The 22,944-nt window shown below is 49.7% G+C and overlaps 1 protein-coding gene across 1 annotated transcript in view; it reads left to right on the top strand.

Moving 5' to 3' along the window:
• Positions 1-10,816: 10,816 nt before the first annotated feature.
• The window catches only part of TNS4 (tensin 4), a 23,041-nt gene continuing 10,913 nt past the window's right edge, over positions 10,817-22,944 (top strand). Inside the window, exons 1-3 of the mRNA XM_061391731.1 lie at positions 10,817-10,922; positions 14,748-15,276; positions 21,500-21,923. Coding sequence (XP_061247715.1) covers positions 14,838-15,276; positions 21,500-21,923 — 863 coding nt within the window. The 5' untranslated portion in view covers positions 10,817-10,922; positions 14,748-14,837. The remainder of the gene's footprint in view (positions 10,923-14,747; positions 15,277-21,499; positions 21,924-22,944) is intronic.

The following is a 22,944-nucleotide window of genomic DNA, read 5'->3' as shown; positions in this document are numbered from 1 at the left end:
GTAGACAGTATTTGATTAACAGTCTGTAAGCTTGACTTTTGGCTTTGGAATATTTAGATTGTGGTAATTCATCGTCTGTATTTGTCTTCTGTTGCTGTTTAACAATTGACCGCAGACTGAGTGGCAAAAACACCCATTTATTAACTCACAGCTCAGCGGCCAGAAGTCTGTGTGGATTCGACTGGGTTCTCTGCCTCCACAAAGCCAAAATCATCATGAGCTCTTATCAGGAGGTTCTGGGGAAGAATCCACTCCCAGACTTGTTCCGATTGTCGGCAGAATCCAGTCCCATGGTTGTAGGACTGAGGTTCCCATTTCCCTGCTGGCTGTCAGCCAAGAGATGCTCTTGAGTGAAATCCTTCATGTGCTTTGAATCTTCCTAACTTCCTATCTGCTACCAGAAAGGAAAAAGACTCTCTTTATAAACGACTCATCTAATTTGGTCAGACCCATCTAATTAATCTCTGTATTTTAACTGACTTGGGAATTTATATCTGCACAATTCCTTCATGGGAGACCTAGATTGGTATTTGACTGAGTAACCATGGGATATTAAAAAGCAGAGACATTACTTGGCCAGCAAAGGTCTGTCTAGTCAAAGCTATGGTTTTTCCAGTAGTCATGGATGTATGTGAGAATTGGTCTATAAAGAAAGCTGAGCGCCAAAGAATTGATTCTTTTGAACTGTGGTGTTGGAGAAGACTCTGGAGAGTCCCTTGGACTGCAAGGAGATCAAACAAGTCAATCCTAAAGGAAATCAGTCCTGAATATTCATTGGAAGGACTGATGCTAAAGCTGAAACTACAATACTTTGGCCACCTGATGGGAAGAACTGACTCATTGGAAAAGACCCTGATGCTGGGAAAGAGTGAAGGCAGGAGGAGAAGGGGAAGACAGAGGATGAGATGGTTGGATGTCATCACCGACTCGATAGACATGAGTTTGGGCAAACTCCAGGAGTTGGTGATGAATAGAGAGGCCTGGCATGTGGCAGTCCATGGGGTCACAAAGAGTCGGACATGACTGAGTGACTGAACTGAACAGAACCGAACCAGGGGATGGGGTCTTGGGATAGGGGCATGTTCAGAATTCTGCCTACCACTGCCTCCGTTTGAAATCTTCCCCCAGGCCTTGAAAATGTTAGAGGTGCCGATTCCAGCCACACATGTCCAGCTCTTTCTACCTCAGGATTTAACTCACCAGAACTTTGCTTAACCTAGAGCAAGCATGGCCCACATCTGTGGTCTGAATATGATCCTTTCTCCTTCAAGGGCCTGATGAAATGCTACCTCCCCCATGAAATCTTCAACTAGAGCCTCAGGCAGAATTAATGTCCCCCCAGAGAGCCCTTTAGGGCTTCCCTGATTGCTCAGCGCATAATCCACATGCAATGCAGGAGATACAGGTTCAATCCTGGAGTCAGGAAGATCTCCTGAAGAGGAAGTGGCAACCCACTCCAGTATTCTTGCCTGAAAAATCCCATAGACAGAGGACTCTGGTGGGCTACAGTCCAAAGGAACACAAAGAGTCGGACGCAACTGAGCGACTAAGTATGTTTGCAGAGAGCACTTTGCTAATACCTGTCTTCTAGGGCACATCTCAGTCTGCCTAGGGCTCTCAGCTGAGAGCTCTAGTCCTCTGGTCACCCAAAAGACCAGGAGCCACCTGGGCAGGGCCCATCAGACATTGCCACTGTGCCAGGCCCAGCAGGGACCCAGAGAGATGAATCAAATGCCAACCCTCACAACACAGCAGGGCCCACAAACCTAGTGTGTCCATCACTGTCCATTCCTCCCACATACCCTGCAGTGTGCACACACTCACAGGTGTGGAAACGGGCACAGGGACATCCGTGAATTTTCCCGGAATCTCATGGCCCATCCATGGGAGAAACTGGGGGTCCACCTCCAGAGACTAAACTTGTAACTCCCACAGTAAAAAAATCTTAAAGAATTCAAGGGACCTCCCTGGTGGTCTAGTGGTTAAGATTCCATGCTGCCAATGCAAGGGGTACAGGTTTGATTCCTAATCAGGGAATGAAGTTCCCACATGCCAGATGACACAGTCAAAAGATTTTTTTCTTTTTTTAAGTTAAAAAAAATCTTAATAAATTTGGGAATTCTTTAAGTGGTTATGACTCTGCATTTTCACTGCCCCGGGCCCATGTTCAATCCCTAATGGGGGAACTAAAATCCCACAAGCCTTGCAGTGCTGGGGGGAAAAAAAAAATTCAAGCCCCCTGACTTCTCATCTGGGATCAGACACTGTTAATTGGGCTGCTACCTGCAGTACCCACTCCAGTGTTTCTGTGGCTTCACATATAAAGATTGTCTTTCTCACACAGGTGCAATGGGTGTAGGTTCTGCTCCTTGTAGTTCTGCAGGGACTCAAGCCCCTTCCAGCCCACTGTAGGGAGGGCCTTGCCATCCTCCCCTGGGTCCTCCACACCTGGCCACGGGACAGGGAAGAAAGTGAGCTCAGACCAGGACGTGGCATGGTTTAGATTTCTTCAGCTACATTCCACTGACCAGAGCTCAGCCCATGGCTCTGACTGCCTGCAGGGGAGATTGGGAACTGTAGTGTCACTATGTACCCAGGAAGGAAAGGAATTGAATTTGAAGGACACAGGGGTGTTGCCCTGAATGCCACGCCGTTTGGCCGCACATGGCTCCAAAGCTGCTGTATGTCAAAGGCTGCCTGGTGTTGTCAGTGACAGCAGAGCTAAGCTCAAGAAGTAAAGACAGAGTGGGCACGCAGTAGGAACCGGCGGGTTAGGAGAGCACAGAGCGTCCTCTTAGTCACCCACTAGGCTCAGCAGGAGGCCTTGCTCATCTGATGAGCTCACCTTGGGCCTAGGGCTATGTAGGATCACCAGCAGCAGCCCCCTCCTCCCCGAGATGGCCAGGGCCCCCTTCTCCAGGCCAGGCCCTGGACAGATGGTCCAGAACCTTGGTCATTGCTACCCTGGCCAGGAGTGGGACATAGGCACTGATGTCCCCAGGAGTAACCCTGCTCTGCCCCCCTCCCCAGGAAGATGGGCAGGCCTGAGGTTGGCGAGCCCCCGGACTGTCTGGGTTTGGATACTGATGGCACTAGTGGTAAACAATCCACCTGCAGTGTAGGAGACACAGGAGATGCGGGTTCAAACCCTGGTTCGGGAAGATCCCATGGAGGAGAGCATGGCAACCCACTCCCGTATTCTTGCCTGGAGAATCCCATGGACAGAGGAGCCTGGCAGGCTGTAGTCCATGGGGTTGCCAAGAGTTGGACACAACTGAGGGACTAAGCATGCACGCCTGCTTTAACCCTAAGGTGTAAGAATCACCAAATTGTGTCCCAAAGTCAAGGACAAAATATTTGGTCTAGAGAAGACGCGTGACTTAGCTCTGGTCAGACTGATGCAGACTCTGTCGCAAGAGAGGAAAGGGTAGGAAAGGAAAAGGGTGTTATGATCAGAAGCTTGTTCACACCTACTCTGGGGCCCACCCAGTGTGCTTCCCAGAGAGCAATGTAGAGCAGATGCCAAGGTCCCAGCCCCAGGCCCCAGGAAGACAGGTATTCCTGAGACCGCAGGACCCGGCACAATGGGGCTGGGGCTGCAGAAACCACTCTGCCTCTGTGGGCATTGGAAGGAGGCCCAGGAAAGCAAGGACCTAAGTGTCTTACTAGCCACTCTGACTCTCTTATTACCCCCTCCCAGCCCAAGCCTCAGCTGATCTGACCACCTACCCCACAGGGTAACAGACTGATCCACGGGTATGTGGGAAGAAAATCTTAGAATTCAACATACATGCTTCCACATGTATTTCTATCTAAAAAGAAATAAAAGAATTCAGCTCAGCTAATATTTAACATAAAAATTGGCCCAGGCACCCCCACTCAGTCTATTTTGGCTGATCATGTCCCCCACATTAGTCAATGTCTGGTAGGAGACATGTCCATCAGGCAGAGAACTTGAGGACGGCACCCTCACTCGATTGCTCAACTTCTGACCTATTGTGACATGTTGCCATTCACATAAGCTCAGTTCAGTGGAATGCACAGATTGTAACGTCTGATTCAAACTAAACTGGGACTTCCCTGGCGGTCCAGTGGAAGGGCTTCTCACTTCCACTGCAGGGGGCACAGGTTCAGTCCTTGGTTAGGGAACTAGATCCCCGAAGCTGCAACTAGAATACTGCATGCAGCAGGCAACAAAGACTGAAGATCCCACGTGCGGCAACTGAGACCTGGTGTAGCCAAATAAATAAAAATTTCAAAACAGAATTTTTTTTAAAAAAAGGACAAGTGGCCTAAAAAGATTTCTGCGAAGAAGCAGCAAGAAACCAGGAGCACTTCCCACTGATCCCAGGACATGATTTCATTTGACATTTCAGGAAGGAGAGACAAGGGTTGTGCGTTGAGTGCTCCAGTGATGATTTCCAAAAGTGAAATCTCTTTTCATGAGGACAAAGGTGAAGTTTAAACAGTTGTTAAGGAAGTAATTTTTTTTTGGAAGGACTATAGTATGAGAGAACATTTAGAAATAAAGTTGGAAAGTGTTCCCATTGTTCCTTGATTTTATTGCCGAAAACCTCATGTGTTCCCAAGATCTTTCACATCCACCCATCAAATAAAACAAAAAAGGAATTTTTAACTTGCTTTAAAATGAGTTTGAGTGGGTTTAAAATCCATTTGTGAAAGTATTAAAATGCAACATATTCCAATTTCTTTGCACGAAGAACTGATTGACATGAGAGAGAGGATGGAAATTTGAAAGTCAATTTTGAACAAAACCTTTGCATAATTGGTGGATGGCATTGAAAACTGAAAAATGAATGTCACGGTTTAATGAGCACAGCCCACAATGCACCTCGTCCGTCTGGATCTAGGTATCTTCATGAAGCCTTCTTTTCAGCTGTGACAGCCTTTAAAACTGAATATTGAAATAAACTGAATTTAGTACCAGACATTCAAGTCACTGTCCCGCAGAGTGTGAAACTAGGATTTTCAAAAATAAAGAAGGATATTCAATGGCGTCACTCTCATTATGGAGAGCAAAAAGGGATTTTAGGCCATTATGAAATGAAATGCCATAAAAATTATTTTAAAACTGTTTATATTTATTACCTCTTTCATTTCTAGTTATGTGGCTTTATAATGTGCATATAATAATATGCATAACGTCTAGCTTATTCATATATGTATAGTGTACATATTTCATAATATATATTTTATAATGTATATGCTAATGTATTTTATGCATATACTTTATGTTTATAATTTATTTAATTCTATGAAAATAATTTATAAACAGATATAAGGGAGGCCTGCTCAACATTTTTTACTGATGACATACGAATAATAAAGTTTGAGTTCAGGGTGATGGCAGCGCCCAAGGGGCCCGTCTAGCTCTGACATTACAGCTAATTAGCCACAGAGACTGAGTGTAAATTCGAGCATCCAGAGTGCCAGGTACGGCCTTTTTCTTGCTCTGCTCTTTCTGGCCCTTCACACAGAGCCTGGTTTAGCTAATTTAGTTACCAAAATCTCACTATTGTCTCTGTTGAGAAGCCCTTCCTGCTATTTCAGTCTTGCCTGCTGCAAATAAAGCTTGGAATGTTCCGGAGGCTAGGTCACTTTTCTGTCCCCATTGTAGCAAAGAACAGCCCTCTTAAATCTTTGGCACCTGTCTTGACCCCAGAGAAAAGACAGTCCCAGAGAAAAGTAAGGCCTGCTCCTCAGCTACCCTCTCAAGGGGTTCAGCACCTCCCTGAAGCAAGGAGATCTTTCTCGGGCACAAAGATGTTCACAGCTTTTCCTCCCTGCTCCTGTTCTGCTTTAAAGCATTTCCTGTATCTCCATTGTCCGCAACAGAAAAGTCAGATTGCTTAGGGCGACTGCCATGCCCTTGACCCCCTGGACCAACCCACCTGCATCACTCAGCAGCAAGAAACAGAAACCACACTAGCTAAATTAAGCAGAAAGGAATGTCATGCAGGTAATGCCATGCTGATAAACTCATCAGAAGGGCTAAAGGAACAGGCTGCACCTGCAGGAATGACTCCAAAGACAAACTTGGGACCCACCCTAAGAAGCAAGCACCTCCTCTGACACCATCAAAAAGGTAAGGAATCCGGAGCCACCCAAGAAGGTCTGTTGGTTTCAAGAACCATCACCTAACTGATTCAGGGGTCAGGAGGCCATTTGAACAACAACTTCTCTGCACCCACAAAGCTGGACACTGGATGCTAGAAGGCAACTGCCCCCTAAATCAGTGCCTCCATAACCATGCTGAGCGACGAGTCATGTTTCCAAGTCCGTTTGATTGACAGACCTGTTTCCTAAATAAAACTCTAGCAGCAACAGAGTCTGAGGAACACAGTGGTCAGTGTCCAGCCTCTCCAGCTAAGCAAGGCTCACTAGGAGAAAAGTCGGCAGAAGTGATGCTGTATACACATCGTCTCTCCAGATTTTTCTCCCAATGTTCTTCACACCCTCACCCTGAGTTCCAGCTACAGAGAACACCCCAAAGGTCTAGGAGTATCCCAGGCTTTCTCACCTCTCCTACCTCGCCCAGGTTACTCACCATCCCCCTCCACTTTGAATGTCCTTTTGAGTCTGAGATGTTTTCTCTGGCACCAGGAGTCAGGGGTTACTATAGCCTGCAACTGTCAGAAATATAATCAAGTCACATATGTAACTCTAAACTTTCTAGCAGGCACACATAGAGATTGAATAATGGCCACCCTCAACATATCAAGTCTTAACTCCTGGAACTTTCCAGTGTTACCTTATTTGGAAAAAGGATCTTTGCCAATGTAATTAAGGATTTCACAGACAGATTACCCTGGATTATCTAGGGGGGTCCCTAAATGCTATCGTAAGGGTCTTTATAAAACAGAGGCAAAAGATAACACAGATACAGACTTCCCTGGTGGTCCAGTGGTTAAGAATCCACCTGCCTAGTCAAGGAAGATCCCACATGTCTCAGAGCAACTAAGCCCATGAGCCACATCTACTGTGCATACACTCTAGGGCCCACGAGTCGCAACTACTGAAGCCCACACACCCTAGGGCTGGTGCCAGCACAGACAAAAGAAGCCACCACACTGAGAAACCCTGCACCACAACTAGAGAAGAGCCCTTGCTCTGCAACCAGAGAAAGCCCATGTGCAGCAATGAAGACCCAGTGCAGCCCCCCCAAAAGATAACACAGCCAGAGAAGAAAGCAAAGACAAGACAAAGCAGAGATTGAAGAACGTGACCATAGCCCAGGAATTCCAGGGCAGCCACTAGAAGTTGCAAGAGGCAAGGAACCAGTTCTTCCCAACGACCCAAAATCCAGCCTCTACTCTCCAGACCTTGAATGACTCCATTTTGATGTTTTAAGCCACTCGGCTTGTGGAAATTTGTTACAACAGTCTTTGGAAACTAATAAGTGAAGTGAAGTGAAAGTTGCTCAGTCATGTCCGACTCTGCGACCCCGTGGACTATACAATCCATAGAATTCTCTAGGCCAGAATACTGGAGTGGGTAGCCTTTCCCTTTTCCAAGCGATCTTCTCAACCTAGGGATCGAACTCAGGTCTCCCGCATTGCAAGCGGATTCTTTACCAGCTGAGCAAAGGAAGCCCTGGAAGCTAATAAAGTACATCTCAAAAAGTGAAAAGAAACAGGTCAAATTAACTTTGCTGGTTTATTTTATTTACCCCAACATCTACAAAATGTTATCATGTTATCAAGAGAAAAAGCACCAATGAGATATTTACGTTCTTCAAACTAAGTCTTTGAAATCTAAATTGTATTTCCCGTCTACGTATGTGTGTTCAGTCATGTCTGACTCTTTGAGACCCCATGGATTGTAGCCCACCAGGGCTCCTCTGTCCATGGAATTTTTTCTAGGCAAGAATACTGGAGTGGGTTGCCATTACCTACTCCAGGGGATCTTCCCAACCCAGGAAAACCACATCTCTTGCATCTCCTGCATTGGCACGTGAATTCTTTACCACTAGTACCACCTGGGAAGCTCTTCACACTGATGACATGTCTCAGTATAGACCGGGCACGTTCTTCCTCCACACGTGACTAATGGTTACCATAGAGGATGGTGCATTTCCCTCCTTCGTAGGGCTCTAGGCAAGCAGCAGCCTGGAGTTTGGGGCCTTATTTGCCTATGAGTCTCCCTTTCCTTGGACTGCAAGGAGATCCAACCAGTCCATCCTAAAGGAAATCAGTGCTGAATGTTCACTGAAAGGACTGATGCTGAAGCTGAAACTCCAGTACTTTGGCCACCTGATGTGAAGAACTAACTCATTGGAAAAGACCCTGATGCTGGGAAAAATTGAGGGCAGGAGGAGAAGGGGAAGACAGAGGATGAGATGGTTGGATGGAATCACCGATTTGTGGACATGAGTTTGAGCAAGCTCCGGGAGTTGGTGATGGACATGGAGGCCTGGTGTGCAGCAGTCCATGGGGTCGCAAAGAATCAGACATGACTGAGCAACTGAACTGAACTTCCATGCTTCCACAGAGCATGCATAGACTGTATGCTCCGTGGGGACAGTTATCTTGTCCCATTCATCTTGGTATCCTAGTGCCTAACATCAAAGCAGTCAATAAATGGATTTTGAATGAATGTGTATTTTGAATGGATTCTTGACAAGAAAAAAAAAAAAAAAAAAACACCCTGTAGGAAACTACACTTTTTGTTTGATTGGTTTTCCATCTTCTTTAGTGAGCAGAGTTCAGGATCCATCAAAATACTTGGAATCCCTTCTCTCAGAAGCGCAGATGTAGACCAAGTTCCCCCCAGCAGCCAGGAAAATGCTGTATGTTGAGGTTGGAAAGAAATGTTGTGAATAGGCCTGTGTCTACTAATAATCTTCCAAAACTGAAAGCATCAGGCCCAGATGGGTTTACTGGTGAATTCTACCAAACATTTAAGGAAGAAATTATACCAATTCTCTACAGTCTCCTTCAGAAGCTAGAAGCAAAGAGAATACAAGCTAATTGGGAGGCCAACATCACCCGAATACCAAAACCAGACCGAGACTTTACAAGAAAACCACAAATCAATATCTTTCACAAGCATCGATGCAAACACCCTCAATAAAATACTAGCACATTGAGTCCTACAATGTATAAAGAATTATACAGCACAACCAAGTAGGATGTATCCCAGGTATACAAGGTTTGTTCAGTATTCAAAAATCAGTTAATGTACTCCATCACATCAACAAGTTAGAGAGGGGGAAAAAATCACATGGTCATATCCATCAATGCAGAAAGGCTGATGATGTCAGAGGAGCATGGTGGTAGCAGAGTGAGGTGGGGGATTAGGCAGAGGCAGGAAGGTATGGTGCACAAGGTCTGTGAGGAGGCTGAGGCTGGAATCAGTGTCCTGAGACTGGCTTAAGGTAAAGGGAACAGCCAAATGTGAACCAAGAAGGTCAAATCTGCCAAGAAAGATTGTAACGCTCAGGCACAGGGGCACAAGCCTAGGGCTCCCAGGCCTGAAGAACCACTGCTAAAACTGCCCTTGGTTCCAGCCCCCAGGAACACAGCCAGGGCCAATGTCAGGACCACTCCAATCCCGGCCTGATGCTCCATCCCCCACCCCACAACCTGTACCTTCCCCTGAGAATCTCAGCAGCTGACTGCCCGTGAATAAGGCTGCTGTGGGCAGTGCATGTTGGCTTGCATTGCACACACCCCAATGGAGGGGCATCATTTTCTTCATTCAAAGACACAACTGCTCACCAAGCCATGGGCTGCTGGCTGCGCGAACATCCAGAGACACCTTTCAGAGTCTTTCAGTCATCACCTTTCACTGCCATGCTCAGCTGTGCTTCCTGGCCTCCCTCGACACAGGCCACGATGCCTCCATGAAGCCACAGAACATCAAAGACTTTAAGGCCAGAAGCCCTTCTACTGAGCATCACGGGAGCTCTGGGCAGCCCTCCCCCCAACCCACCCCTAAGATAAGCCCCTGCTGGGATCACCCTGAGTCCCTGGGCTGGAGAGTATGCCAGCTCCCTAGCTTCCAACCAATCTGCCCAGAGGGGACTCGGCTTTACCACAGTGCCCCTCCCCAACAAAGTCTGGATGCCCACCACATTCTGGGATCCCTGACACAGAACAGGAAGGGAGGTGGAGCCAGGGAGAGGGGATGTCTGGACTTTTGGACTTTCTGCCATCACTCCCACATGGAACTTCCACCAGAATGTGCACAGGGATAGTCTGTGAGTGAATGAATGAAGACCATTGTGGCGCTGAGCCCCTTCTCAAAGCCCTCCAGACACGCAGAGCCTCTTCTCCTTGAGTTAGAAGCCTATTCCCAGACTAAGAAAAAAAGACAAGATCTGTGTCCAGCGTGAGTCCCAGCAGGCCCCTACCCGGTACCTGTAGCAGTATGACCCAGCTCAGAGAGCAGAGAAGAGGCCTGTGGGAAGGGTCTCCTGCCCCTTGGCATCCTGCTCCCCACTCTCTGCTAGCTCTGCCAACCAACCCTGTGCCCCTTCCCTGGCTGGCACTCAGGTGAAGGGAACGCCTACAGCACACTTGGTTCTAAGAAGCCCCTGTCCAAGCAGAGGTTCCCCTGAGCACTCAGCGCCCAGGGAGGAAATAGGATGCTTAAGAGCCTCTCACACACACTCACACACCGGGCTCCAGTGCCCACCAAGGCCAGGCTTCCCTTCCCTGCGTGTGCCAGCCCCACCTGAGCTGGTCCAGACAGGCGGGTGGGGCCTGTGGGCTGTCAGGCCACGTGTAGGGCTGGCGGGGAGGAGGGCGGGCGGGCTTGGCTGGCTGCTCTTAAGGCGGGGCTGGAGGTGAAGGGCGCCTCCCTTTACTCCTCACCTGGGCTCTGACCAACCGCCTCACTTCGTCTGTCCCAGGAGCCAAGAGTGAAGGCAGAAGCGTCTTGCTCACCCTGGACAACAGGTAGGCGCCTTTATTCTTCAAGGAGAAAAGAGGAGGAGGCTCAGCCCCTTCAGCCAGCCCTTGTCCCCAGTTTTTCTCCTCTCCTGGGGCTCAGAGTGAAGGTGGAGACAGACAAGATGGTCCCAGGACCACAGACTCAAGTTCTGCACTTTGAGGGAACTAAATCTGTAGCCCTCAGTGTACAGATGAGAGAACCAGGGTCTGGGGAGGGGAAGGGGTTTGCCCAGGGTCCTGAGACTTGGGAAGGGAACAGACCCAGAACCGATCCTCCTGCCCACCAGCCCACCAGCCCAGAGCCCTCAGGGCCTGGCCATTAGCCCCGCCCCACCCCCCAACCCATGCTGGATCATTCAGAGGCCAGCAGGAATCCTAGAATGGGAGGGAGAGGGTGGGCAGGGCACGGGTAGGGAAAGACCTTCACTGCCCCTGCGGGTCCCTGTCTCCTATCCCAGGTCTGCTTTTCCAGGTCTAAGTGGGGACCAGGGGACGATCAGAAGCCATTCTTCCAGCAGGGGGGTGGGGAGGGGATTGGGCTAGTGAGGTGAGGCACTCTGCGGGACACTTGTCCTCCCCTCTGCCATCCTCTCCCTCCACTGCCCTGGGCTTGTAGGAGGGAAAGAGTGAGTCAGGAGAAGAAGCTGGCAATGAAACTGACAAGGGGATTTGCCCAGGAATCAGGATCTCCCTGCCTCCAGAGCCCTTGGGAACAAAGAAGGAGATTTGAGTCCCATGGGTGGGCAGGACCTATAAATAAGACTGAGTTGGATGGAGCCCTCCATACCCACTACGGCCCCCCAACATACACACACAGAGTGCTGAGCCCAGGGGTCTTCCCCTCCCCTTTTGATCAGGAAGGAACGAGCTAGAGACGTGTGCTGGTGGGGACAGAAGAAAGAGTGTCCAGGAATAAAGGAGTGAGGCCAGACCCTGCCCTGGGAGGTCTGGTGGTGCTTTGGGGAGTGTCAAAAGTGAGAAGACTTAAAGAAAATCCCAAGGGGCTGCCTAAACTTTGCTCAATCTCAGGCCTGTCCCACTGGGTTCTAGAATCCCAGAAGGGGCAGAGAAAGGTGAAATGGATCTTAAATCTATGAAACAGTGGCAAGGACTATGGGACCAGGAGCCAAGATCACCTGAGTTCAGATCCCAGTTCCACTCTGGGTGCTGTGAGTTGTATGACTTCAGGCAAGTCCCTTAACCTCTCCAGCCCCACCGTAAGAGTACTTTCTTCAGAGAACCATTGAGAAAACAAGATGAGTACATTTTAAGTGTCTGTTATGATTGCATTCCCATTATACAGGTGGGACAACTGAAGCCCAGAGAGGAAAGGACACTTGCCCAGGGTGGTATAAAAGCAGATTCCAAATCAGTAGGCAGATATCCTGGATCCTAGTCCTGGGGGAGGAACCAGGTACCCAGTGCATTCCCCAGAGACCGTAACCCTAGGTCCTCTTTGAGGCACAGCCAGAAAACCTTCAGGGTGTGCAGAGATCCTGCCCCGACAAACCCAGGGCGCTTGGAGCCAAAGCTTGATGTCCTTAGCTGCCCCTAGAAAGGAGCTTGAAGGCCCATTCCTCGTTCCCTTTCACTGCCATTTATAGACACGCTTCCCGAGCCTAACATGTGCCTGCCCCCTCCAGGATCTGGCCAAAGAGAAGTCTGGCAGCAGGTCTAGCAGGAGCCTTGGGCAACTCACAGTCCCTCTCTGGACCTCAGGTGTTTCTCTGCATTTGAACTCCATGTGATATAGAGTTAAAGGTCGAAAGTCCAGGCCTGGGTTTAAAACCCAGCTCTATCACTTTTCTGGATGTGTGGCCGACACAGATTTCTTAACCTCTCTGAATCTCAGTATCTTCATCTGTAAAATGGACTGGTAATAGGGGTGCAGTACTTCCTAGGGTTATGAGAGGATTAGAAGAGTTATCATGGGGAAAGTCAGTGCCTGACACATGGTAAATTCTCAGTAAATGAGAGCTATTATTATTTATTATTATGAAGGCATTATATTCTATATAAGCCCTGATTTCTAAGTAGTATTTAGAATTGTCCGATAGCTTTTACAAGCAGGATCTCACTGGTTCCACACCACCTTCTGGGAGGATATATAGCAGGAATTCTTATTTCCATCTCACAGATGAGGAAACTGAGGGTCAGAGCGACTCCTTAAGGAACTCTTTGAACTGGGGTTTGAATTCAAATCTCCAGACTCCCGAAGTCTGCATTCATTTCGTTTGCCCCAGACTGGTCTCAATGACTTTTCCGAGACTGAGGTCTAACTCTAAAGCAGAATGTAATAGACATACCTTGGAAAAGGAGAAAAGTGGAGTTGGGGAGTGCTAGGGGCAGGGGGAAGGTGAGGCTCAGGGCAGGCAGTTGTAGCACAATCAGCATGTCCCAGCTCCTTACAGTTTTCTTGGCAGCCTCTGTTTTGGAACCTCTTACCTCCTGGAAGAAACTGCTATCATGTAGCATTAAGGCTAAACAACGGGAAGAACTTCCCACAGTCAGGAAGCCTGGGACGTCTCTTTCCCAGATGAGCCCCCAGGGAGTGAATATCATCTGTTGATGTCACTCCTAAACTCTAAACTATTCTGTGGCTCTCCATTGCCCTCAGGGTTGAGTCAGCACTACCAAACCCAGCCTGCAAGGCTCTGCAGGGTCTGCCCAGCCTGCCTCCCCAACCCCAACCTCCCCTCCATTCACCCTAGGTTCTCTCTGTTTCCCAGATGCTCAGTAACGTCTTGTGATCTCCTCGGTCCATCCAGCCTCTGAATACACCTGCCTCCTCACCCCTACCTGGTGTGCCCAGCCAGCTCCTGTTTTTCGTCCTTGTCTCCGTTTACATGTCCCTTCCTCCAGGAAGTCCTCCCTGGCCTCCCCCACTCCCTGGCCTCCCCCCTCCCCTTCCCTGTGCCCACTGAGTCCCTTCTGACTCCCCTCCTCCCCGATGACACTGTTGTGATTGCTCACCTGCTTGCCTGTCTGTTTCACCAACTGGCCCAGGCTGAGTAGCAGCTAAATGCAGGGGCCCTGACACCACACAGCTGGGGTCCAATCCTACCCTGACACCCGTTGGCCTGACAACCTTGGGCAAGTTGCTTACCTCTTTGTGTCTCAGTTCTCCCATTGTAAAATGGGATAATAATAGCATCTACTTCATAGGGTTGTTATGAGGATTTTAAAAGGTTTTATACACCAGAGCCTAGGTACATATAATTACTCAATGAATATTAGCTGTGCCGTGCTATGCTAAGTCACTTCAGCTGTGTCTGACTCTTTGCGACCCTAAGAACTGTAGCCTGCCAGACTCCTCTGTCCATGGGATTTCCCAGGCAAGAATACTGGAGTGGGTTGCCACGCCCTCCTCTGGGTGATCTTACCGACACAGGGATCTAACCTGAGTCTCTTACATCTCCAGCATTGGCAAGTGGGTTCTTTACCACTAGCGCCTCCTGGGAATCCGGAATTTTAGCTATTACTTATTTTAAAAGTAAAGCTGGAACATAATAGGTAGCCATCAAACATCTATTGAGATTATTTTATTTATCCATCACTTGCATACTGCTTATTATGTACTAGGCAAGTTCTAAGTATATTATAAATATTAACTCATTCTACAGATGAGGAAACCAAGGCACAGAGAAGTTAATTAACTTCCCCAACGTTGCACAGCTAGTAACTGGGGAAGCCAGGATACAAACCCCAGGCAGTCTGGCTCCAGCAGCCATGCTTTTAAATGAGTGAATATATATGCCTTTCTTTATGGGGAGGGGAGGCAGAGGTTTCATCCACAGAAATTACTCAGTTCCCACCCCCGGCTTCTTTCAGGTCCCAGGAGCTCCCAGTTGGCAAGTGACAACTGTGGGATGTGAGTCTGGCTGGAAGCCAGAGGTAAACTGCCAAGTCACTGCCCTCAACATGTCACAGGTGATGTCCAGCCCCCTGCTGGCAGGAGGCCCCGCAGTCGGCTTGGCTCCCTGTGAGGAACCCAGGAGGGCCCTGCACCCAGCCCCCAGCCCCAGCCTGCCGCCGCCATGTCCCTACTACACCACGGAAGGCTGGGGAGCGCAGGCGCTGATGGCCCCCATGCCCTGCAAGGGGCCCCCTGGCAGGCTCCAGCCAGCCCCACAGGCTGGAGCCAATGCCAGCTGCCTCCTGAAGGCCCCAGGGGAGCAGGTCTCAGGGGCTCAGGAAGACCTTGACTCCTACATTGACTTCTCACTGGAGAGCCTCAACCAGATGATTCTGGAGTTGGATCCCACCTTCCAGCTGCTCCCTCCTGGGCCTGGTGGCCCCGAGGCCCAGCCCACCCAGAGCACTACCTTGGGAAAGAAGAAAGAAGAGCCTGAAGCCTTGGGTAAGGAACTGGGGCACAGTGCTGGGAAGAGGACTTGGGGACCAGTCCTTATGAGGAAGGAGTTTTCTATCAAATCGGAGGAACACAGAACAATGTCCTGTTGGGGACTGCTGTGCGTCTCTAAACAAGTTTCTTAACCTCTCTGTTTCCTCCGCTCTATACAAGGGATAAATATAAGTAGTCCTCACTGTCCAATTCTATTTGGTTCTTGAGTTTGGAAAGTGATGGATACCTGTTTTATGTAATTTCTCAAAGAATTAAAATAAGCTAATACAGGTAAGAATACTATACAATGCCATGCATATAAATAAGAGCTCGATAAATGTGTGGTCCCTGAATCTTAGTCTTCTGTGGTGTCTCTCTTTAGGTTCTAACTTGGTCCCCTGAAATTTTTATAGGAATAGTATTTTCACCTCACCAGTAACGATAGATGTAAATAACTTCAAGTATAGACATAGTAAAATAATTAGAACATGATGAATTTTTGAGTATTTATTACTTTTGTTTTTAATATGTCACTACATTGTAAATTTATATAGTTTACTCTTAGTAATGCCTAAAGCATCAAACTATATTAACTTACAATGTTTACATCATTTAGCAACAAGCTGAAAAAAATCTTGAAAATTTAACAATCAGCTTTTTTGAGCTAGTTCAAGCCAACTCCAAGATACCACCACCTCCACAATTGTCCAGAAATCTCTGCATCTGGCTTTAGTTTCCCTAAGAGTTTCAAGTATACATTGAGGATGAGGATCATGGAGCAGCAGCCCCATTAGACAGGCTGGAAGACTGAGGCCTCCAGGGGTTTAAACAATCAGTGTGTGCTAGGGGATACAGAGAAGATTAGAGATGGGATCCAGGAGAATTTCTGCTTATTGAGCATTTATCATCCTATCCAGGCACTTGTGTGTTGAGCAGTTAATAATTGAACCTTTGATGATAATAATTTGATCCCTCCAATCCACCTCCATGAGACGAATATTTTATCCTCATTTTACAAATGAAAAGATTTGGTTGATGGACTTGAGTGAGAAGCCAGTGTAGCCTAATCACTGGAGTCGTGCAAACCTTACACAAGCTGCTTACACTTCTTTGTGTCTCAGATTCTTCTTCTGTAAAACAGAGATGAGTTTTCACCTCAAAGGGTATTGCAAGGATTAAAAGGAATAACATCTGATGGGTGTTTATCACAAATCCTGGGACACTATAGGTCATGATCGGTGGTGGCTGTTTATAGTCAATGTTGGAGTTGCATTTAGGACCAGCTCCAGGACAGTGTCAGACCCTGGGGTGGAGGTGAGCCCAGCACCCAGGTCCTCTGGCACCTGGGTTCCTGGGCTCTAGCCAGCCTTGTGCTCCTGCCCCCGGAGCATTGCCTGCCAGGCCCGTTAAATGAACCACCTCCATCCCTCAACAGTCTTTTGCTTCTTAAGGCCAGTCGTGGGCATGTCTCTGCAGAAAAGATAGCTTGGGCCTAATTATCACTGGCAGGAGCAAGCCCGGGACTTTAATGCTCATGCCCCAAGGCAGGGCTTCTATGCAGTCAAGGCCAACTAGGGTGAGAGCAGTTTCTGGGTAGCGTGCACATGTATGGGGTTGGGGTGTTGACAACAGGGCCCTTCCTCCAAGGGACGGATGGGCAGTAGTCAGGCCTTTCAGATGCCCTAGGCACAACCTGCTCTTGTGAGGATGTGATCACCAGACTCTTGGCAGCAGGGGGCGCCAGACGGCAGCAGTGGTCCCAGGGTCCTGATGAAGCCACCTAGCTCCCCTTGATGGAATTTCTAAAAATCCTCTCCTCTTTCCTCTGCCTGAACACCAGTGATGCCTGGGAGCTCACTACCTCCTAGGGTATCCAGAGGGTCAGCTCCCTGTTGGAAGTTCTCTGCCATAACAAGAATAATGAGAGCCTGCCTGTCACTGTGGTGACTGCATCTCTCTCCCCAAACCCTCCCCTCAGACCACTGCTCCTGGTGACAAAGCTCTCCCCGGCCCACAGCCCCTCAGTGAGTTTTCACCCAGCCAAATGTGCCCAGTGTGCAGGGCCCCTCTGTTTGCACTCTCACTCGTCCTACTTTTGGCGTGTTGAGTGGAAGATGTTCTGTAATTGTGATGCTAGCAGACATTCACAGCTTCTCTTTGTCCCAACTTGGCAGAATCAAAAGTTAACCATTGGCTATCCTATATCGATCCCTCCCTTAAAAATGTATAGAGGGATTTTTGTAAGCATGATCCCAGCATCTACCCTGGGAAGAAAATAGTGGAAACCTTATTTACAGATGAGAACACTGAGGCTCAGGGGGAGGAAATGATGGCCACAGTCACACAGCTAGTGAGTGGTAGGTCAGCTCAAAGCCCAGGCCTCTGGGCTCCAAAGTCCATATTCTAACTTTTCTTTCTTCCTCGGAGCAAGTTTTCTGCCCTCCAGGGCTTCACTGAGTTTACACCACCACCACCCCCTCCAGTTTCTCTGCCTCTGCGTCTTGCTGACCTTCCTTCAGATTAACCAGAGGCGGGCCAGGGGCGACATGGTAGCGGGGAGCAGGCATGTATCCACCACCCCCAGGGAACACAGCTTCTAGAAGCAAACACCGTATCCCCTCCTCTGCCACCCCTCCCCATCCTTGGAACAGACCTCCATTTTATTTTCCAGAATTTCTGCCAGGCAAGGCAGTTTGCCAATCCTGAGTGAAGGGTGTCTAATAAACGTCTGTCCGCCCCCCACCCACACAGGCCCCCCTCCACCCACCCGGCCTGATGCCGGCGCCTGCATCCACCCAGCACTGCTCAGACTTGCCCCACGGGCCTGTAAACAGCAAGTGCACGCAGGTGATGGGGTGGGGGCCCCGCCACCCCAGCCACATCCACCTCGAGGCCAGGCTACAGCAGCGGGAGTGACTCACAGCTCCAGGACTCCTCCCTCCCTCCCTTCCTGCCCGAGTCTGCTTGCTCTTTCTCAGTCCCTCAGCTAGGCCTTTGGTCTCTCTTCACCAGGCCGGGAGACCCTCCCCAAAGCCGCTGAGCTCCTACTTACGGGTAAGGCCTTGGCAAAGGGTCCTGAGGAGCCTGTCTCCGTGGAAGAGCTCCCTGCAGACAGAGTGCAGGAGCAGGGATCAGTTTCCTCAACCCTTTCTGTAACATTATTCATGTATTTGTTTGGCTGCTCTTAGTTGCAGCACGCTGGACCTTCGATCTCCACTGCGGCATATGGGATCTTTAACTGTGGCCTGTGGGATCTAGGGCCCTGCATTGTGAGCGTGGAATCTTAGCTACTGGGCCACCAGGGGAGTCCCTCCTCAACCTTTGTGAGCCTTGACTTCTCATCTGACGTGGAATTAAGAACGTTTCCTACCTCAGTCAAGTTGTCATGCGAGTTAAATGAGCTAACACAGGGAATATGCCTGTGGCAGTGCTAGCCCACAATGCTCAGTAAATACCAGCCTTTGTTTTAAAAGGGGCCATAAATCTTAGCTCTACCCTTACATTTCTCTGAGCCTCAGTTTCATGCACTGTAAAAGCAGGGCCTGCTGGCACTGGGCATAAGGGCAGTCTTGAGGTTTGAAAGGATTATGAGCATAAACACTGTGAAAGTGAAAGTGTTAGTCACTCAGCTGTCTCCAACTCTTTGTGACCCCATGGACTGTAGCCCACCAGGCTCCTCTGTCCATGGAATTCTCCAGGCAAGAATATTGGAGTGGGTACCCGTTCCCTTCTCCAGGGGATCTTCCTAACCCAGGGATCGAACCTGGGTTTTCTTCATTGCAGGCAGATTCTTTACCATCTGAGCCACCAGGGAAGCCCATAAATACTATAAAGACCTATTTAAAAAAAAAAAAAAAAGTCGTGCTTGCCAACCTTGCAGAAGAATCTACCCCAGTCCAAAACTTCCCTTTCAGAGCCCACAATACATTGTACCAAATATTCTCTTGCCCTCATCAGTGGGACCCTCACCTTAGCCAGAGTATTAGTCAACTGGCCAATACTGTTCCCCAAAAGCAGGCGGGCAGGAGACGCTCTTTGAAGCCCACCATGGACCATAGATCCTCACTTTACAGATGAGGAAACTGAGGCTCAGAGCAGTTAGGAAAATTACCTGATGATTCTTGGCGGGAAAGTGGCAAAGCCTAGACTCACACCTAGGTTTGTTTGTCGACAAAGCCAGGCCTGTTCCTCCACCCCCTGGGACAGCATGCCCAGGTCGACCTGCCAGCCTCCCCTCTCCATCTGATGCAATCCTCCACCCCTACCCAGCCCAAGCAGGCTCAGACAGAGGCAGTAACCATGAGCAGGGCCAGAAGGTCCTGAGCCAGAAGGTCCTACCCCAGAGCGGGCTAGGGCAGGCAGGGACTTCGGGGGTGGTGAGGGGGGATAGTGCATGCACCAGAGCCCAGGGGGGTGGGAGGCTGGCAGATGGGAGTTAAGTGTACAGTTTCCCATGACTCTGCCCTAGTCTTCATCCTGGGAAGCCAGAGGCAGGACTCACGACCCTCTAGAAGGGAGCAGCTCAATGACCCCCTTCGTTCATTTCCTTTCCCAGAACAGCACCAAGAACAGCTCCCCTCCCCAAAGTCAGGAGGAGAGGTACCCATCCCCCCATGGGCAGAACCAGAGGGCACCCCACTCCAGGGAGGAACAAGAGTCCTAGGTGCCCCCACTAGGGAATGAAAGAGCATCAGAGTGAGTCAGCAGCCTCGGGTGCTAAGAGTCTACAGCTCAGTAAGGCAGGCAAGCCCTGCCCCCAGGGAGTTCTGGCACGCAAGTGAACCCTAACGCTGACTTGTCAAACTCCAAGGTGCACACAGCTCCCCTGGGATTTTGCTAAAATGCAGATTCTGATTCGGTAGGCCTAGGGTGGAGCCGGAGATTCTGCACAATCTCCCAGCTCCCTGGTGAAGGGGTGCTGCAGGGCCAGGGACCACAGTGGTGCAGTCCAGTACACGGTGAAAACACCTAGGGAGCTAAGCGGACACCCTGAGGCCTGGGCGCACCCCTGGAGGTTCTGATCTAATTGGCACCAGATGGAGCCTGAGTTTTAGGACTTTTCGAAGCTCATCTGGTAATTCTAGCATGCAACCAAGCTTGAGAATCCCTGCCTCCGTTGCAGGCACAGACAGAAACCGCTTTCACCAGCCTGAGTAATAGAGGCATCTCAAGATGTGACCAGTGCAGTCATTCCAGCTGGGGAGTGGAACACACACAAAGGAGAGGATCTCTCAGCTTTAAAAGGCTTACTATGTGCCAGACGCTGTGCTGTGCCACCTACCTTCATCTCAGTTCATCCTTACTGTAACACCAAGAGGCTGGGTATAGCCACCCAATTCTACAGGCCTGGAAACTGAGGCTCTAGGTGGTCAAGTCACTTCGCCAAGCTCTCAGAGAGCAAGGGGCAGAGCCAGATTTGAAACCCAGGTCTGTCTGACTCCAAAGCCCATGTCCGTGTCACTGTCTCTCCACCCACGGGCAGTTGTCACAGAGGGTGACATTGAAACTGGTCCCTGAAGGTGAAGCTGGAGGCTGATCCTGATTCCAACAAACATCTCCCTGGGCCTCAGTTTCCTCATCTGTATAAGAAAGGGTGGTGGTCCAGTGGTTAAGACTCCACACTTCCACTGCAGGTTACATGGGCTTGATCCCTGGTTGGGGCACTAAGATCCTACATGCCTTGGGGCACAGCCAAATTTTTTTAATATATGCGTGCTAAGTCGCTTCAGTCATGTCCCACTCTTTGTGACCCCAAGGACTGTAGCCTGCCAGCCTTCTCTGTCCATTGGATCCCCCAGGCAAGAATACTGGAGTGGGTTGCTGTGCCCTCCTCCAGGGGATCTTCCCAACCCAGGGATTGAACCCACGTCTCTTAATGTCTCCTGCATTGGCGGGAAGGTTCTTCACCACAAGCACCATCTAGGAAGCCCACATATATATGGGCTTACCTGGTACCTCAGACTGTAAAGAATCTGCCTGCAATGCGGGACACCTGGACACAGCAACCCACTCCAGTATTCTTGCCTGGAGAAGTTCCCATGGACTGTAGCCCACTAGGCTCCTCTGGTAGGCTACAGTTCATGGGGTCACAAAGAGTCAGACACGACTGAATGACTAAGCACAGCACAGCACTCTCTAAGAAAGAAGAGACCAGATGGTCTTGAGGACTCTTCCAGCATCCTTGTTCTGTGAGTCTAAGCTCCCTGGTTTCACCAAAGCTCTGCTTCTCTCCCCAAAGATATAAAGTACATCGAGGTGACCTCCACCAGGTCAAGGTGCCACGATGGCCCGCGGAGCTGCTGCAGCCCATCTGTCACCCCACCCTTCGGCTCCCCACGCACTGGCGGCCTCCTCCTTTCCAGAGACCTCCCCCGAGAGACTCGAAGCAGCAGCGAGAGCCTCATCTTCTCTGGGAGCCAGGGCAGGGGGCACCAGCACCCCGCTCCCCCCTCGGCAGTTCCCTCCTCTCACCCCCCAACATCTCCCAGCATCTCCATTCCTGGCATGGGGAGCAAGGCCTCAGGCCCCCACGGCTTGGGCTCCCCACTGGTGGCTTCCCCAAGCTTGGAGAAGGGGCTGGGGGGCCAGGGCCCACAGCTGAGCAGCAGAGTCTCCATGCTGTCAGGCAGCCCAGCGTCTGATGTCAGCTATGTATTCGGAAGGTAGGTAACTCCCACTACAGCTTCTGATGTTGCCTTCATCACACACACACACACACACACACACACACACACACACACACACCCTAAATCAGACATCCCGCTCTTTCTGAGCAAAATCTGGGACTGTACCAAAAATAAAAATGAATGTTCTCTTTTATGCCATTTGGCTCTCAAGCTTTCCTCAAGCATTTAGAATATCATTCAATATAGGAAAATCTTGACTTCTATTTACCTCCTGGGAAAAGAACTACTGCATTAATGAGGCTCACCTGTATCCTGTCCAGCCCTCCTACAGCCCATCTGTAGGAAGATTTAAAAAAAAAAAAAGAAAAAACCTAAAACACAGAATATAAACAGAATCGAGGGTCTGGGAAAAGCTTCCTTCATCTTTGTTCCTGGCAAAACCTAGCAGGAAGGAAGCAAATCTGGCGGGGCATTATTCACAATCGCCCCAGCCCAGTTCTCTGCAGGCTTCTGAGTAGAGTCACACACTCACCCATCTTGCCCTGGAAAACCAAACCACAGGACCTCTGTCCCCATACCAGCTCCAAAGCCACTGTGCCCAGGCAGTCCCTGGCAAGGAGACTGGGATTCCACAGCCATGCGTTGGCATGGGCCTCTGAGCTCAGGGAGAAGCCTGGCTGGCTGCAGAACTGGCCTCTTTCTCTTCCTCCAGCTGGAGAATTCCCTCTGCATCAGTCATGGACATAGTCCAGCCCAGGTCCAGCCTGTGTGCCGGACTCTTGGGAATGCTTGGGGATGGGGGGTAGGGAGGATGGCTGGTATGACAACTCAGTTGGATGGCTTGGAAGGCAGAGGGAACAGAGTCCCTTGCAGGGGGCAGCCCATTGGCTACTTTAATTGACCACAGACCCTACATTGCAGGTACACTCCTATATCCATCAGCATCCCTTAGGGCTCAGATGGGCTCTGGGGACGGGGTTGGGGGCGGATGGGTGAAGTATACAGTTCTCTGACCAAAGCCATGGGCACCTACATCACTAAATTCCAGAGCCCAGCT

This window comes from Bos javanicus, chromosome 19 (assembly GCF_032452875.1).
Source record: "Bos javanicus breed banteng chromosome 19, ARS-OSU_banteng_1.0, whole genome shotgun sequence".
NCBI lineage: Eukaryota > Metazoa > Chordata > Mammalia > Artiodactyla > Bovidae > Bos > Bos javanicus.
Note: the sequence above shows the minus strand (reverse complement) of the source record. Positions and strands in the feature narration are given on the sequence as shown.